Source organism: Lissotriton vulgaris, chromosome 5 (assembly GCF_964263255.1).
Source record: "Lissotriton vulgaris chromosome 5, aLisVul1.2, whole genome shotgun sequence".
Taxonomy (NCBI): Eukaryota; Metazoa; Chordata; class Amphibia; order Caudata; family Salamandridae; genus Lissotriton; species Lissotriton vulgaris.
In genome coordinates this window covers 305,812,684-305,831,306 of record NC_141693.1, presented here as the reverse complement: position 1 = coordinate 305,831,306, position 18,623 = coordinate 305,812,684, and the positions used below count along the sequence as shown (strand labels likewise).

The following is an 18,623-nucleotide window of genomic DNA, read 5'->3' as shown; positions in this document are numbered from 1 at the left end:
GAAAGGAGAGGATGGATTGGGCAGCAGGGGAAAGGAGGAAAGAGGGATAAGAGGTAAAAGGTTGGGGATGGGTGAGAGAGAGTCTGAGGGAGTGGAGGGGGTGAGAATCAGATAAGAGGGGGAGGGGACAAGGGCGGGAGCGGGTGTAGTGTCAGCGGTCGGAAGCAAGGGCTGGGATTGGGAGATTTCAAAGATATCAAAGAAATCAAGGGGGGGTGGAGCTGGAGTCAGGGGAAGTGTCGTTGTGAGGACTTGGTGTGTTTGCACGGCTGAGGAAGAATGAGAAGGTGAGGATAGTAGATCATATAGGTGGTTGAAGTGGTGTTCGAAGATGGTGAGGTGGTTTTCAGAGGCTTGAATGAGGATATTTCCTGATTTGAAGATGGAGATGTCAATTTCTCCAGCGAATGTGGGGGATGGAGTGGTGGATTGCTTCAGGCCATATGGGATTTTGATGGATTTCTTTATGGGTAAGTGGCGGAGGAATATACTTTTCCATTTGGAGGGACGCTTCGAGTAGAAGATGTAATTGGTCTTGACAATGGAAGTACAAAAAGGGTTTCGTGGTGATGAATTAGGAGTTTATGTTTCAGGTTTTTCTTGGCATTTTTAGAGAGATTGGGAGGGTAAAGATTGGTCCACGAGTTGGTGCCAAACCTAGTGATTAAAGTGTCGGTGGAGTGACAGAGTGATTGGAGGGAGGCATAATAAGACAGCTGGGATGGTTGAATGGGCGGGCATGAGAGAAAGTGGAGTGAAAGATGGAGAGGGCGAGAGGGCGGGGTAGAGAGAAAAGTCTGAGAGTGTGGGAAGATAGGCTGAAAGGTTGGGGCAAGAGTTAAGAATTGTCGAGGGTTAAAATTGAGAAGGGTTGTAGTACAGAGGACAAGTAAGCGGTAGCCACCATAGAATGAGTTAACACAAAAGGGGAGGAGAGGGAGACAAAGTGGGGGGAAGGGTGTGGGGATCACAGGATTGGATTGAAGAAGGGGGGGAAAGATGTGATAAATAAGAGGGAGAGCAGAGAATTGAAGGGGGAGTGTGAGGTGAACCGAGATGGGGTAATAGGATAGAGTCAGGAAGTGGAAGTACTCAATTGGGAATGGAGAGACAGAAGCCAAGAAATTGCGGGGTAGGGGTGAGGGGGAATGCAAAAACAAACAATAAGTACATTAACAGGGGAGGTATCTGGTAAGGGTAAAAGAATGCGAAATATATTGAGGACAAACAAAAATTAAATTGACATGATAGGCATCGAGTAACGATAAAAGAATAGGGGTACGAGCAGCGATAAAATTCTAGTAAAGTGCAATTTAGACAAAGAAAGAATAAAAAGACTTTTGAGGTAAGGACATCATGATGCGGAGCAAAGTAGCTCTTGTTGATCACTGGGGAGTGGTCAGAGTTCATTTGCTCATGGTGCAGCGTCCTGATTTGTTATGGGGGTCCTCAGTCAGCATTTCAATAGATTTAGGTCACTTTGAACTTGAAGCGTGTACAGCTGTTAGAAGATAGCTCCAGTAGATTATGTATTTAATCAAGTGAGAATATCCCGTTAAAAAGCAATTAGTTAGGAGGGTAGGTGAGATTGTGCCCATACCAAAATGGCCGTTCGTCAGGGTTAACCATCACTATTTGAGTTGATTATTAGGAAGGGCTTGGAGCTTAGAGATGCCCTCTTCAATTGATTGATTCCTACAGTGTGGTGCAAAATGGACACTGTTCAGAGATTAAGCTATCCCTAATTAGAGATGATTATGAGGAAGGGCTTAGAGTTTATAGAAGCTCTCTTCTCTTTTGCTTGATTCCTCCAGTCCAGGGAGATGGCTGCATCACAGGGCCTCCGGGTGCATCAAGGGGCCGATCGTAGAAGGTGAATTACTGCGTCCTGATACTTGCGAGAGAGAAAGTGAAACCAGCCATCAGAGTAACAATTTGGCGGTTAGCGTCGGGCGATTCTGTCCATCTCTGTTTGAGATGTCCTCATCGAGCGCCATTTTAGGGTCAGGTACAGGTTTCCTAGGTGCAATCGAATTCAGTAAATATTTATTAATTTCCTGGACTGCTTCAAACCCTGGAACGACACAGTCTCCAGGGCTGAAAGCCTCAGCAGCGGGTTAGCGTGGGGTGATTCTGTCCTTCTTTATTTGAGTTGTCCTTATCAGGCGCCATTTTAGGGTCAGGCATAGGTTTCTCCACTCTACTCGTGTATAAGACTACCTCACTCTACGCTCCTGTACATCAATCCACTCTATGCAGCTCCATTGTGGGACAGCCTACTGTACTCTATGCAAACACACTCTACAACACTGTACTATACTGTATGCCACTCTCAGACACTTGACTCCACTCTGTACCCCTCTCTCTTCTGTAAAACACTTCACTGTATGCCACTCTACTCTAATTTATGCTGCTCTATGGTACTCTACTCCACTTTATGACACTGTATGCATCTCTTTGTATAAATGCAACAAATGATCGACGGAATGAATGATTCAAACATTCTCCCCCAGTCAAGAGATCTGGGTTAAATCCATTATTCTTTTGCCCACTATGCCACCCAAGTTTGGACCCAGCCATATAGAAATCAGTCTTGACCGTGTGCCTCATGGGAACAGTCCAGACCAAACTGCCAAGCCAGGTCCTCCCTGGACCGGAAACAAGCCTCCTGTGCGCTGGGTCAAGACTGATTTGCATATGGCTGGGTCCAAACTGGAATGGCATGGTGAGCAAAAAACAATGGATTTAGGCCCAGCTCTGTCTACTGGGGTGAATGTATTGTTATTGCTCTGCATTCTGTCCATCAGTTGTTCTTTTTGCATTTGCATCTCTTTGTATGCCGCTCCACTCTATGAGACAACACCCCACTCTCCTCCACTGTACGCCACCCCTCCTTTCTACTCTATAACAGTGCCAATCCACTTAACCACGTTCTACAATAATGTACGTCACTGTCCTCTAGAAGACTCTAATACACTGTTTGCAGCTCCACTCTACAACACTTTCCAACACTTAGTAACATGCCTCTGCTCAACACAGACTCCAATTTATGACACTTTATTCAACTGTATGCTATGCCACACCACTCTACTGCACTCCATGCTAGTATACTCTATGACACACCACTCCACTCCACTCTGACACTTTATTCCACTCATTGCTACCACACTCCACTTTACTCCAATCTACTGCACTTTATCCCACTCTGTGCCACGGTATCTACTCCATTCTATGCTGCTCCTTGTAGCTTTATTGTCTGTCACTCTACTGCAATGTATGCAACTCCACTCTACAACACTGTACTACACTTTGTCACTATAAAAGACCTGACTCCATTGTATGCCCATCTACTCTTCACCACTATACTAAACTCTGTGACACTCGACGATATACCACTCCACTCCTCTTTACGACACACCACTCCACTATATGACACAGCACTCTTAATTTAGCACACTGTCCTTCATACTACCCGACTCTATGCCACTTCACTCTACAACACTCAACTCCATTCTGACAGTCTACAACACTCTATTCGCAAGCACTCCACTTGACCACACTTCACTTAACGACACAACAGTATACAACACTGCACTGTACGACACTACACTTTATGACTGCCACTGCACTCTGTGACAATCCACTGTACTTTGACACAGCACTTCACTCCATACAACACCGCTCAAGAAGACTGTACTCCAATGTGTGCCCCTCCACTTTATGCCACTCTACCTCAGTATACAACACTCCGCTCTACTGTAGGATACTGTACTGTAGTGTACAACACGCCGCATTACTGTACGACACTCCACTCTAAAAGACTCTTCTCCACTATAAACCACTTTACCCCCCTGTATACTGCGCCACTCCACTCTACTCCACTCTACAATTCTCCACTTTACAACATAACACTCTCCGCCACTCTGCTCTACATTACTCCATTCAAAAACATAAATATATATATATATATATATATATATATATATATATATATATATATATATATATATCTCCACTTAATCCGATCGTCTATCGAAGAGATGAAAAGCCACACCAGCCAGGTACGTTCAAGATTTGTTTATTGGGCAAACAAACAGACGCGTTTCGAGCCAACAGGCTCTTGTTGCACCAAAACTCTCCACCCTTCAGAGATGAGCAGAGTACACAGCGGGGTTTCAATGTCTGTATATTGAAAATTGGACGGTTTCGGCTGGACGCCTTTCTCAAATGCTTCAGTTCCAAAACCAAGTTCCCTGATAGGTTTCTAAATTAGGCCCCTTCAATTCAATGATGAAGGGCTCACCTGCAACTCCTTTGTCTGCAGCACGTCATCATGACAATCCAAATGTAAGAACTACGTGCCCCATGATGCAGCGTGATGGTAAGTACCTTGTTGCAGCAGGTTAAACTCGTGGAAAATTGAAGGACATAAACAGCCTCGAGTCCCCAACTTCCAGCCGACCCCATCCACTGAAACCGAGGCTGGAGACAGTGCCAGCGTCTCCCCAAGCAGTCTTGGTCCGCTGTATATATATATAATTGTCCCTGGCACATGTATCTGTGGCCCAATGTGCCAATGTGTGCCCCTTCAAATTCACTTCTAGAAGCACCACTGGAATGGAGCATAAATACGGTGTGTAATTCTCACTTTAAACGGTAATACTGTGCAAAATTACGCCTGGTAAAACATTGTCTATATAGTCATTCCCCATTACGTGAGGATTTACTTGTAATCACACTGTACTGAATGAGGTTACCACACATCATCAGTGTTTACGGTAGGAGTACCATGCTACTTGTAATTAGTGCCTTGCAGGTAGTTTATTTAGTCATATACAAACACTTCCATATAGATTCCTGATTTTATGTTAATTATGGCATTGCTATGATGTAGCACATTTTTGTCCTTTTGGCAGTATAGTGTTTGATGAAGCTTGATAAGCCTATGCATTATACCTATATATGAGGGAAGGACTTCGACTTTTCATTGCATTACGCTCCCATTCTTTTTAAACTAGTATTTAGAATGTGTATTTGACATTTAATTTTTTAATTAACTTATGTCTGTAGAGTTGGCATAGAGATCGTTGGAATTACTTTCTAAACTAAATCAGGATGTTAATGTGTTTATTTTTTTGTATTTTGTATCTTACAGGTGCAGAAGGAGGGAGCTGAAGTTAGACCCGTGGGCAGGAATAAAGCAGAGCAGGAAATGTTAGCTGAAACACTGGAGAAGCTGCGTGGTGGAATATTTCGGAAGCAGGTTGCCTCAGGCCACGAGTTCAAGGGATGCCCATTCTACAGCAAGCCTGATGTCATTCATTTCAAGGTAGGTGATGGGGATGAGGGGAGTGAACTTGAGCATCTTTCTTTTCATACTGCACATTCACTCTGTCTCTCTTTCGCGCCCTCTCTCTCTTTTGCTCTCTCTCTCTCTGCTGGATGACAATGAGTTGTCACTGGAGACTTCACATTGGCGAAGTAGTTACGTTAACCGCAGGCTGCTAGTTACCATGATTTCTTCATTTTTGGAGCGACAGATGAAACACAAAATTGGCTTATGTTAATAGGGATTCTCGAATACTTTGCCCTTCTAAAGGCTTCTTGGATCACTAGGACTGATATGCTAGGCAAACACATATCATAGGAGCAAGGGTGACATGACCTTTAGGTGTGCCTGGGATTTTTGTGAAAGTAACTGAGGAATCTTAGCTGGTAAATGTGTGTGTAGATAGTAGCTGAAAGAAACCAGATGACCTTCGTTGCTAGATGATGTGTGTAAGGTAAGCCCTCCAAAGGAACCATGGAACAAGGTTTTCAATTGTTTGTAAGAGAAGCATGGAATGAACTAGGAAACCAAGCTTATAAATATGTGGAGGGTAATAGTAACAATACCCAAAAGGCCCAGGAATATGAGATACACATTGGTTATATGTTAAACACAGAGATATCAGTGCAGGCCTATGTGTTAGTGTATGTAGGATGTGACTGTGAGAAAGAAAGAGACCACACCTACAGGATATTTGTAAGATATAATGCGCTGATCTAGGGACTATGACTGCTGGGTTTGTGTGGCATATGACTAAAAAGAACAAGGGTCCATGTCTGCAAGGTGTGTCTAGGCTATAACCCAGATAATCAGTTAGGTAGGTTGCTAGACATTTAAATGGTATAGCTTAAAAAACCAAAGTCCATGCATGGTAAATCTGTGGAGAGAAATACTAAAGAAACTAAAGGAACAAGAATTCTAAATGTATGTGTGGATAACTCAAATAGCAAGTAGATCAGAGCTGCCAGAGCGGCATACGATCAACCTGATAGTCGTCTGAGACTAAAGTTGCTTGAACTTTGTAGAATAACATGTGAATGATTCTTCTCCAACCCTTTTGACTTTCAGTGGCACTAGCAAGTTTGAAAACCTCTTGATATCCTGAGTTGTTCACATCACATGCCTGTTTATTTCCATTGCTTTGAAGTTAGTGTGCAAAACAATTGATGTTGTCATCCCTCTACACAGGCACGCATAACTTTATGTCCTGTGAGGATTCCTCTTTTGTTGTGACTGTTGACCTAAAATATATTATAGAGCTGTGGGGAGAAGAAATGGCAGTAGAAAGACATTATTTGTGATGTCCCCCTGGGAACATAATCAAACCTCCTTTGAAACTTAACAAAATATTAATATTACTTTCAGGACTTTGATGTTGGCAAAACCTACAAGAAAAAGATCATTCTCACCAACGCCTCCTACAGCATTAATTTCTGCAAGCTATCGGGTGTCAGTGAGCATCTGAAAGACTTCATCGTTATACAGTAAGTAGAATGGGCTATGACTGAAGAAAAGTATTCGCTACTAGAGTGTCCATATTTCCCACACTTCAAGTGCTATGCTTTATTAGTCGATTACTCCTTAAGGTTGAATTGTTTATTAGTGCAAAATGTAGCAGTGAAGATATGTTACTTTACAGATGTAAAGAGATGTAGACTTGAGGAAGTGCAACACACGTTCCAGAAGACCAGATCTATGCCAGATTTTACGCATATCCCCTAAAAAAGTTTTTATATACAGTTGAGCTATATGTAACTCGGGCATCATAAATGGTTATCCTGAAAACCTGGATTGCAGTTATTACATATCACTTAACTCAAACTTTTTCAGAAATACTTCTTCCAACACTTGCTTTGAGTAGAGTGGTAGGCAAGAAAAACCACAGTTGTTTGGTAAATATGTAAACAGAGTATCTTTGTTGTGGTAAGTTAACTTATATGTCACTTAATAATGTTTTTATAGGTTTGACCCGCCGGGACAGTTGTGCCCTGGAATGTCCTGTGAAATGGCAGTGACCTTTAAACCAATGGTAGGTGAAATATATCTGACTTTGGCATTAATTGGTTGCCTATTCATGTACTGATAAATGTATATGGGTTTTATACTGATAAATAGCCCCAAAAAGACACATTGTCACGTGTTGATCTCATTACAGGTATACTATAGATATATATATATATGGTTGTGGTATATGTCACTGCACTCCCAGTCGTTACAAGAAACAAGTGCTCCAGTCCCTGGGCTAACCACACCACAGAAAAGCCCAAATTACAGAAGAATATCTTAAAAGTATGGGAGAAGCACTTCGTACATATCAACGCAATGTCCAATCTTTGCAGAACGAGAATGAAATATCTTTTTATACAAAAGTCAGACTAATTAATCAAATATTTATGCACCACTGTTATCCAGTATTGTGGTATCTTTCATAGATTCACATGCCTGAATCATTCCCCGTCGCCGAGATGACAGTCCCACTGTAAAATACAAAAGTAGTGCCATAAGTAAGAAATAGGAAAAACAACAGTTGATGGACAGATTACAGAACAATGTCAAACATTCACCCCAGTACAGAGATCTGGGCCTAAATCCATCGTTTTTTTGCTCACTATGCCATTCCAGTTTGAACACAGCTATATGCATATCAGTCTTGACCCTGCGCCCCATGGGATCAGTCCAGCCCCAACTGCCAAGCCAGGACCTCCATGGACCGGAAGCAAGCATCCTAGGGCTGGTTTCGGGCTTTCAGCCCTCATCAGCCAGGATAGCTTGATTCCAGTGGCATGGAGAGCACGGGACTCACGTCCGAGCATACCCGTCCGACTCGGGGTGACAAATGCAAAAACAACAGTTGATGGACAGAATGCAGAACAATATCATACATTCACCACAGTACAGAGATCTGGGCCTAAATACATTGTTTATATGCTCTCCATGCCATTCCAGTTTTAACCCAGCCATATGCAAATCAGTCTTGACCCTGTGCCCCATGGAAACAGTCCAGCCCGAACTGCCAAGCCTGGTCCTCCCTGGACTGGAAACAATCATCCTAGGACCGGTTTCGGGCTTTCAGCCCTCTTCAGCCAGGATAGCTTGATTCCAGTGGCATGAAGAGCACCGGACTCACGTCTGAGCATACCCGTCCCACTCTGGGTGAAAAATGCAAAAACAACAGTTGATGGACAGAATGCAGAACAATGTCATACATTCACCAGTTTACAGAGATCTAGTCCTAAATCCATCGTTTTTTTGCTCACCATGTGTGTTTTGCTGTTCGCCCTATGTGGGAAGGGTATGCCCAGACGTGGGTCCCGTGCTCACTACGCCACTGGAGTCAAGCTATCCTGGCTGATGACAGCTGATAGCCAGAAACCGGTCCTAGGATGGTTGATTCCGGTCCAGGGAAGACATGGCTTGGCAGTTCAGGCTGGAATGTTCCCATGAGGCACAGGGTCAAGACTGATTTGCATATGGCCATGTCTGAACTGGGGTGGCGTGGTGAGCAAAATAATGCTAGGTTAAACTCAGATCTGAGACTGGGGGTAAATGTTTTGCCAATGTTCAACATTCCGTCCATCACCTTGTGTGTTTTGCTATAAGTAAGAAATAGGCCAAAAGAGGCCAAAGGCTATATCTTAGTAGCCTATCTACGTCCTTATAGGAAAAGGACCAAACGTCAGCTCTAATTAATCAGCTCCCTTTAAAACACTCCCAACAGAAGCAGTTCTCCTCAGATTTTAACCTCACGTCGTGTGGAAGGGAGTCTCTCTGGGTGCTACTCAGTTTTCTTCTCCTGAGCTCTTCAAGCAAGTATGTCTGACAAAAAGGGCCTCTTCTGCTCCTGCAGGACCTGTGGGAAGAGGATGATCTTCGTAAAGATTGTCTTTACCCTAAGCATGAGGCTAAAGACTGTAAGATCTGCCATACCTTTCCCAGCAAGACTCTAAGGGACAGAGAGGCAAGAATACTTTTATGGCTCAAGTCTTCTAAAGAACGTCCTCCTTCTTCGGCTGAGGAAGAGGACTGAGCTTCCACGTCTAGTAAGAGGGCTAGATCTCAAGCAAGCTCCTCAGGTGAGGGAAGGAAACATCTTAAAACTTCCCAGGACAAGTCTGTTCATAAGAGAGGATTTCTAAACATTCCTCTGAGCCAAAGTCGTCTCCGCCCTCTACATCACTCACAGAGCGTCCAAGATCATCTTCTACTGACTCTGTAAGTAGAAAACACTTTAAAAAATCTGTGTCGACGACGACTGTTCCTTCATTGTCGACGATTTGTGTCACCTCGTTGATGCCATCGTTATGGCAACTGTCACTAAGACGGCTATTTCCACTCCTATCTCGTCAACAAGGATCACTATTACGACGAGGCCATTGTCGAAGTCCGTCGGCGAACCATCGTCGATGAAGAAGCCATCGATAAAGCCACCGTCGACGAAGATACAGTCAACGACGACACCGTCGATGGCAGAGCCACCGATGACGGCATCACCAGTGACAAGCCTGTCGATGACGAGCCCGTCGACGAGGAGCCTGCAGACAACATCGTCGATGAGTGCGCTTATTATCTCTTACCACTGTCAACGACAGGACCGTCGACGAGGGACCTTCCTACAATACTTATTTCAGCACCGTCGACGCCCCCGTCAACGGGAGTTTCTCAGCTCAAGACATTTCAGAGGCCTTTTCAAAAGCCTTTTCAGTTCTATAGTAAAGTCTCTCTTCTACTGCCAACCCACCTTTAAGAGGGTTTCGTAGAAGATGAGGATTATGATGAGGATGATGAGGGTCCATACGGAGTAGCTCATAGTCCATCTTAGCTCAAGGATAAATGCCAAGACATTGATGATGACGATTATTACCAGTTGGAACATTATTATCACGAACAATATATGACTCCACGTCATGCCTATCACTTCCATCACAGACAGGAATCTCGCCATAGGGAAATGGCTCATATTCCTCCAGCACTTATTTAGGATCTGTAGGCTATGTTTCCAGATTATCATCAATGATTTTCTCCTCAACAAATTCTGACAGAAAACCCACTTTCTCAAGTAGAGGTTCCAGCTCTGGTACCAGAGCTTACTTTACCTAGTACACCGGCTCCTGCACAGGGTCCACCTGACACTGGACACCAGGACACTTTCTCCTCGGATAAAGAAGTTAAGGAAGGCAACTTGTCTAATCAGGCAAATGCTCCTGATCCCCTCCGCACTTACCCTCTGATTCTCCTCCTGAAGACATCGGAGGATTTCATAATTTGATGCAGAGAGCAGCCACTAGGTTCCAACTACCTATTACTGTCAAGCAAACAGACTGTTTTTTGCATGATTTTAAGGCATATCTCAGGCCTCACAAAAGCTTTCTAAAAACCCTGCAACACCTATTACCACTCCTCAAGACAGAGAGGGACATCATATGGACCTTATGGGGAAGAAATTCTCTTCTATGGCGCTGGCATCAATTAGAGCTGCTAATGCTTTAGCAATCATTGGCCTGCATGACCGTCAGATGTGGCAGGATTGTTAGATCTCATCCTGGATGAACAAAGACAGGAGGCCCAGAAGAGTTTATTAGAGGGTGAATGAGCTGCCTCCGAAACAATTGATTGTGCGTTAGACATCGCCAACATGAGCTTTCTGCAATTAGCTGGAGCAGCAGTTCCTCAACGCCAGGGGTGGCTTAAATCTACTACCTTCATACCTGAGGTTCAGACTAGGATCCTGGACATGGCGTACAATGGGGACTCACTATTTGGGAAACATATTGATGATGCTCTTTTAGCAATAAAGAATGACACAGACACTGCAAAGTCTCTGGGCGCTCTGCAATATAGACGTGTACCTTTCAGTATCGTCAATACTAGCCTCAATATCGCAACCAATCGTCGTACCGTCAGTCATCGACAGCTGGTTTCTCTCGCCAGGGCGGCCATAAGGGAACACAGCAACAAGGCTGTGACTCTGCCAGAAAGCAATGAGCTTCTCAGGGTGCCAGTCAACATTGCCTCCCGACCTGTGGGTACATAAATGTCTGCTTAAGCACAGCGGTGGCACGAGAACACTTCAGACAGCTGGGTGCTGGATCTAGTCACCAAAGGTCACACGCTAGAATTTGTCCAGAAACCACCTACTACTCAGTCCAGGGGTCCCCCTCCCTCTCTTCTTCACTTATTGTGCAAATAAGTCTTGATCATGCTCCTCAAGGAAGTGATAGTAGAAGTACCATCCACACAGAAAGGAACAGGTTTCTATTCTTGTTTCTTCCTAATCAGAAAGAAGTCAAGAGAATGGCGACCGATTCTGGACCTCTGCAAACTCAACAAGTTTCTCAAGAAACAAACATTCCGGAGGCTAACGCATTCCGATATTCTGGGATGCTTAAACGAAGGGGATTTCATGACTTCTCTGGAAATGGAAGACGCATACTTTCATATCCCTATCCATCCAAAAGATCAAAAATATCTACGATTTACAGTGGCTGGCACCCACTGTCAATTCAAGGTTGCTCCTGTATGTCCTAAAATCAGTGCCACAGATTTTCACCAAGTGGATAGCACCAGGAGCAGCACCCTTATGATCCAGGGGATCCATGTTTTCCCATACCTCGACGATTGGCTGCTCAAAGCTCCGTCATAGCAGGAAGCTAATCTTGCCACAACATCTTGTCTCTATCTGTTCAATACGCTGGGACTCACTTTGAACAAGGGCAAATCGAATTTGCTTCCAACTCAGGTCATTTTGTTCCTAGGATCGTCCCTGGACACCGTCCAGTGCAAAGCATTCTTGTCTCAAGACCGTCAAGTGCGCCTTCACAAAATAACAACAACCATTTAAAAAAGAAAGTCAGTTTATGTCCGAACATTCAAATCGCTCTTAGGGATGTGCTCGTCAGCAATCAACGTAATCTCTTTGGTGCAGCTCAAGAGGAGACCTCTTCAAGAGGAATTACAGAAACAATGGCAACAAGCATTGGGTTCTTTCGAGGATGTTATCCGAATAACTGCACGAATGGTGGACGCACTCCGTTGGTAGTCCCAAATAGTGAATCTTTCCCAAGGTCTCACCTTTCTGCAAAACATTCCGGACTTCGTCTTGATAACAGATGCCTCCATGGAAGGATGGAGAGGCCATCCACAGGATTTGCAAATCCAGGGAAATTGGTCGCAGACACAGAAACAACACCACATCAACAGTCTGGAACTCTGAGCCATATTTTTGTCTCTTCAGGCTTTCCTTCCAAGGATAGCAGGTTCCTCAGTGCAGGTCTTTACTGACAATACGACCAGCATGTACTACATAAACAAACAAGGAGGAACAAAGTCCTTGACGCTTTCCCAAGAAGCGCAGGAATGGACAACGTTCCACGGCATATCCTTGAAGGCCGAGCATGTCAGGGGTCCTCACAATACCCTGGCAGATAGACTAAGCAGGTCTCAATCCGGCTGCCCCGAGTGGGGGTTAGAACAAACTCAGGTGAACAAAATCTTTTGACATGGGGCAAACCAGCTCTGGATCTGTTTGCATCGCAGGAGAACAAGAAATGCCAATATTATGCCAGCAGGTTCCCTCAACCGGGGTCAAGGGGGAATGTTTTTCAATGAGATGGTCCGGGATCTATGTCTACGCTTTTCCACCCATTCCATTAATCCCCAGGGTGCTCAGCAAAATGAAACTGGAGGGCTGCAGCCGAATTCTGATTGCACCCCGTTGTCCTGGCCCAGACAGTATTGGTTCCAGGAGCTTCTTCTGTTATCACAAGACAGACCCATTTGCCTTCATCCAACAACGACAATGTTTTCACGGAACAAAGGTCAGGTAGGCCATCCGATTCACAGTCCCTGCACTTCCACCGATGGCTCCTGAATTCCTAGAGTTCAAAGACCTTAATATTTCACAGGACTGTTGAGACATACTGTCTAAATCCCGTGCTGAAAGCACTGTCAAAACATATCATTTAAAATGGAAAAGATTCTGTTGTTGGTGTGAAACCAATAAAGTTCATCCAATTCAAGCCCCTGCTGAACAGACTCTACCTTATATGCTCTCACTGGCCAAGTCTGGCCTCACTTTTTCGTCAGTCAAGGTCCACCTGGCTGCCGTTTTCAGGGACAGGAAATCTCTGCAGCTTCCTTCTTTATGTTCATCTTCTCTTCATGAGAGGACTTTTTCGCACTTTTCCTCCTGTGCATGCAACTCCTCCAGAGTGGGAACTCAGTGTGGTTTTAACACGAATGATGAGACAACCATTTGAACCGGTCCATAGAACAGAAATCAAATTCCTCACTTGGACAGTAGCCCTCTTGCTGGCTCTTACTTCTGCAAGAAGGGTAAGTGAGATTCAGGCTTTTACGATCAAAGAACCCTCATTACCCTTTACACAGCACTACGTAATCCTTCGGACAAATCCTAAGATCATTTTAAAGGTACCCACACAATTTCACTTGAATGAGCCAGTAATGCTGCAAACTTTCTTGCTGAAAGGGTTTTACATTCATTGGATGCAAAAAGGTGTATCTTCAAAAGACAAAAGATATCAGAAAAACAGATCAACTGTTAGTGGCCTACGGTCAAGGAAAATAGGGAACCGCAGTAACAAAAGCCACAATAGCCAGATGGGTCGCATCCGCCATTCAATTCTGCCACAAAAAAGCCAATAAACCTCTTACGATGAAGGCTAAAGCACACTCCACCAGAACTCTTACAGCATCTACAAGTTTGTTTGCTGGGGTTACACTGGACAAAATATTCCGTGCTGCGACATGGAAAAATGTTATCCACACGTTCACTAGACACTACTGCCTCCTATCTGCACAAAGGGAGGATTGGGGGTTGGACAAGCTGTGTTACGCCATCTCTTTCACTAAGGTCAGATTCTTTACACTTCTTTAAGGCATGTCTATTATTAGTTTTCTTTACTGTTATATTGCCTACAGTGTTCATGCTCCTATGTTTCTCAATGTGTACGTTTATCATGCTGATATCCTCTATCTCTTTTAATATGATTATGGCTTTTTATGCTCTGTCATTGCAATATTTCAAGGTTATGGATGTCCTTTAGGAGTTTTAGAATACATGTCTCCCACCATCGGCAAACACCTTGGGGTACTGCTTGCTACTCTGATTCAGGCATCTGAATCTATGAAAGATACCCCAATACTGGATAAGAAAACAAGTTACTTGTAACTACAGTTATCCAGTATTGGTATCTTTCATAGATTCACATGCACCCACCATCCTCCCTGTGGAACTATTTGTCAGTGATTTTTGGGATATTTACTTCCCACATGTGTTTGGAAAATCTGAGGAGAACTGCTTCTGTTGGGAGTGTTCTAGAGGGTGCTGATAGCTGATTGGTTGGAGCTGACTTTTGGTTCTTTTCCTATAAGGACATAAATAGGCTACTAAGATATAACCTTTGGCCTATTTATTACTTATGGCACTACTTTTGTATTTTACCGTGGGACTCCCATCTCGGTGACGGGAAATGATTCAGGCATGTGAATCTATGAAAGATACCAATACTGTATTACAAGTAAGTAACTTGTTTTCTTCTTGTGTAATCAAAACAGTTATTTTTTATTTTTATCAAGTATAGCATGGTCACAGCCAACGTGTTTCAACGCTTAAACAGCTGGACTTTTTCATGGCTGACACGAAGCACATTAAACAAACACTAAGCAACATCTAAAATGTTTATATATCATAAAAACATATACAGAATATAAAACAATTCAAAATCATATTCCAATAAAAACATGATACCTTAGTATCATCAGTAATCCATCCAAAAGTAGAACTTACAACCTTAATTGATTTCAGTCCTAATAGAAAATAGAACACACAACATATATTGGTTCATGAAAAGTTCATATGGACATCCTTTGTTACAACATTCAACAGTATCCATTTCCCTAACTGCAGTCACTGGAGCAGTACAACCTATTATGCAATCAGTATACATATAATAGTTGTTATTGCCCCTTAACATGTCCTTGGCATGTCACAATCAGTAGTTCCTCAATCATATTATAATCTCAATTTTATTCTCTCTCATTCACCAGAAAACAAAAAGGTACATCTAGAGGGCAGAATAGTAAATGTATTTTACCACATGACGTATCTCCAAAATTATATATTAGAATGAATAATTTTCCTTCATCTATTTAGCATCAGCAAGAGTCCCCTAAAAAAATATCAATCTATTCAAATCTTTTTTCCAAAAACGTACACATATACTTAAATATTTGTGATAAATTCTCTGCAAAATCATAATGATGTTATTTATAAAAAATAAGGAGCCAACTAAAACAATCCCACATGGTCGATCTAGATACAGTGAATGGGTGATAATAATATTTCATTTTACAGTGATTAAATGCCGTGGACGAAAATACCTTAATGGTGTAGTCACAGTAATATTATTTAGAATGGGGGTTAGGAGCACACTGCCTTACAGTCCCAGCACAGTTCGCCCCTTTGCATCATTGTAAATGCAGTTCACAATTCAAACTACTTCAAAATTAGCTGGAGTTTTTCACCAAAGTTGGTGCAGACATTGCTCTATATCTCTAGACACGTGTTTCTGGGTTGAGCCCTTCATCGGTAAAGAGCAGCAGTATCAGAGAGCAAAGAAAAATCATCTGGGTTTGCTGGAAATGCTGCCAAGTTCCTCTCAGTACCACTCACAGGCACACAGGTGCATCTTCAATGCTCGTCAGCTTGCTGGTTCAAGGGAGCATTTTTAACAGAATGGGGGTTGGGAGCACACTGCCTACAGTCCCAGCACAGTTCTCCCCTTTGCATCGTGGTAAATGCAGTTCACAATTCAAACTGCTTCAAAATTACTTCAAAATTAGCTGGAGTTTCTCACCAAAGTTGGTGCAGACATTGCTCTATATCTCTAGATACTTGCAACTTGCGTCGCATTGGCGATTCGCAATTTGCAACTCGGAAATTGGGATGTACAACAGTGTCTCAGACACTGTTTGTGATTGCCAATGAGGTCACAAATTGCATGCCTCATGAATATTAATGAGGCTGTTGCAATTTGCAACCCCATTGGGAATGGCTAGCACTCCCAGGGATGGTGGCCTGCTGGGGTCAGCAGACCACCATGTCTGGGACTGCTTTTAAATAAAGCATTTTTTAAAATGCATCCGGTTTTCCTTAAAGGAAAACGGGATGCATTTAAAAAATAAAAATAAAACTTTTTAGTTTCATTTTTTAAGGGCAGGCAGTGGTCCCTGGGACCACTGCCTGCTCTTAAAAAATATTTACGCAACCATTCACAAAGGGGAAGGGGTCCCCTGGGGACCCCTTCCTGTTTGCGATTGGTTTACTACATATTTGTGCAACTGGAACACTTTCAGTTAACCATCCTACCATTTGGCCTCACCTAGGCCCCCAGGTATTTAAGAAGGTGTCTGGCTATTAAAAGCAAGCTTGCTGCAGTCAGTCCCAGACCACTTGCATTTAACCATCTCGCTGGCATTCTCAACCATCAAACTAAAATTTCATCTGTAACTATGAAATTCCTTCATATGTGCCCAGTGGCTAGCAAAGCCTTTCTGCCTTGTCCTGGTGTCTTGGGCTCACACCTGAGTTCCTATGTGGACTATTCTAAAGTTGCTTTGCCTACTGGCCTTGCGCATCCAAATGGTACAGTGTGCTCATTGACATATGTGAATTATTACAATGGGGCGACCCAAAAGCCACTGGGCCTGGGTAGATTATGGTACAAAAAGATTATGTCCCAGTGGAAATCAAATGTAACTGAAAAATCGATAAAGCGTATTAATCAATAGAATCTAATCAAAGTCAAACACCACCATTAATTCCTTCCAAGTAATGGGTCTACTTTAATTGAATCATAATATTTGAATAAATCAATACATACAATGAAAAACAAATTCTAAATGGATATATTCTTTAAAAACAGTTGCACAGAGAAGTGAAGTGATAGGTGTATAGGAAGCTTTGTGAAAAAGGACAGAGGTGCATACATATATATATCAATCAAATAATTGTAAACTATCCTGACAGTGTTATTGTCCAATCATTAAATGCCAAGTCATAACATATTTACAGATAAACATTCTCTGTCATATATGTCTGACATAAAAATGCAGAAGTGCCGACGTTTCAAACCCTAAACGGAACAGCCAATTTTACGCATTGTGGGCGGGGTCTTCATCAGGACAAAGGTGAGCGTGGGGAGGGGTTTTGGCACCTACGGACAATGACATAAGATTATTTGGGTGGTGCGTGCATAAACGAGAAAAGATTTTTTATATATACAAATGTCATGGTGATTTACCAGTAGAGATAGCTCTTTTGCTTCGGGCTGTATTTGAGAAAGGCTGGGCTCGTAGGCTCCTGTGAAAAGAGAGTGGAGACCGGATACTAGGACCTGTGTTCCTAGAGCTACTATAATATAAATTATATAAAGGTTCCAAGACAACAAACTTACTCAGACTTCTTAAAGATGAAATAGGTTGAGTTTTAAAGTGGCATTTTACATACCAGAGCAAGGTGGCACATTTACAAAAAAAGTACCAGTGATGTATGTAATAGCGTATAATATTATACACTATTACACACATCACTGGTACTGTTTTTGTAAATGTTCCACCTTGCTCTGGCATGTAATATGTTGTTTAAAACTAGACCTATTTTAGAGGGCTATTTTGTGACATAGGTATTACCTTTTTCAGCTATAGGTTACACATCAACCTGGGCCCTTACTTTTTGAATACCTCGATCTTCTTAAAGAACCCTGAGTAAGTTCCAAGGGAGCTCTCAGATGGGCAGTCATTTGGTGGGCCTACTAAATGCCAAGGTTGATGACCTCAGTAAATGTCTGCTGGTAGACAACAAATGGTGTCTGAACCCAAAGGTTTTGAAGGCATCTTCGTACGATGGGGCGTGCTTTGGGTAGATCTTTTCCCTACTTCAGAGAATGTGTAGTGTTGTGGCTACTGGGTATTCGAGTTTCTGCCTTGGTGATCTCTGGGAGATACATTGCTCCTACAATGGGTCTGTAAGACTTTCTACTACTGCCACGTTTACCCCAACGTCTGAAGAAGATTAGGAAGTATCAGGCTTATATCATCCAGACAGCTCCTGATTGTGAAACGGCTGCTGCGGTTCTGTGGGGAGTGTGCTGATGCAGCTGTGTCCTGGATAGAGTTTGGGTATGTAGGACGCAGTCTAGTCCTTGCAGCCGCGTCCTGTGCATCTGATACCCTACCTTCCCCAGAATGTCTGTGCAGGATGCAGTTGGGCTTTTCA

General features: G+C 43.1%; 1 protein-coding gene across 2 annotated transcripts in view; it reads left to right on the top strand.

Moving 5' to 3' along the window:
* Window positions 1-18,623, top strand: part of CFAP74 (cilia and flagella associated protein 74) — a 1,279,283-nt gene that overhangs the window by 376,092 nt on the left and 884,568 nt on the right. For both annotated transcript variants that reach the window (XM_086921531.1, XM_086921532.1), the window contains exons 14-16: window positions 5,156-5,329; window positions 6,695-6,813; window positions 7,292-7,358. In XM_086921531.1, coding sequence (XP_086777657.1) covers window positions 5,156-5,329; window positions 6,695-6,813; window positions 7,292-7,358 — 360 coding nt within the window. The remainder of the gene's footprint in view (window positions 1-5,155; window positions 5,330-6,694; window positions 6,814-7,291; window positions 7,359-18,623) is intronic.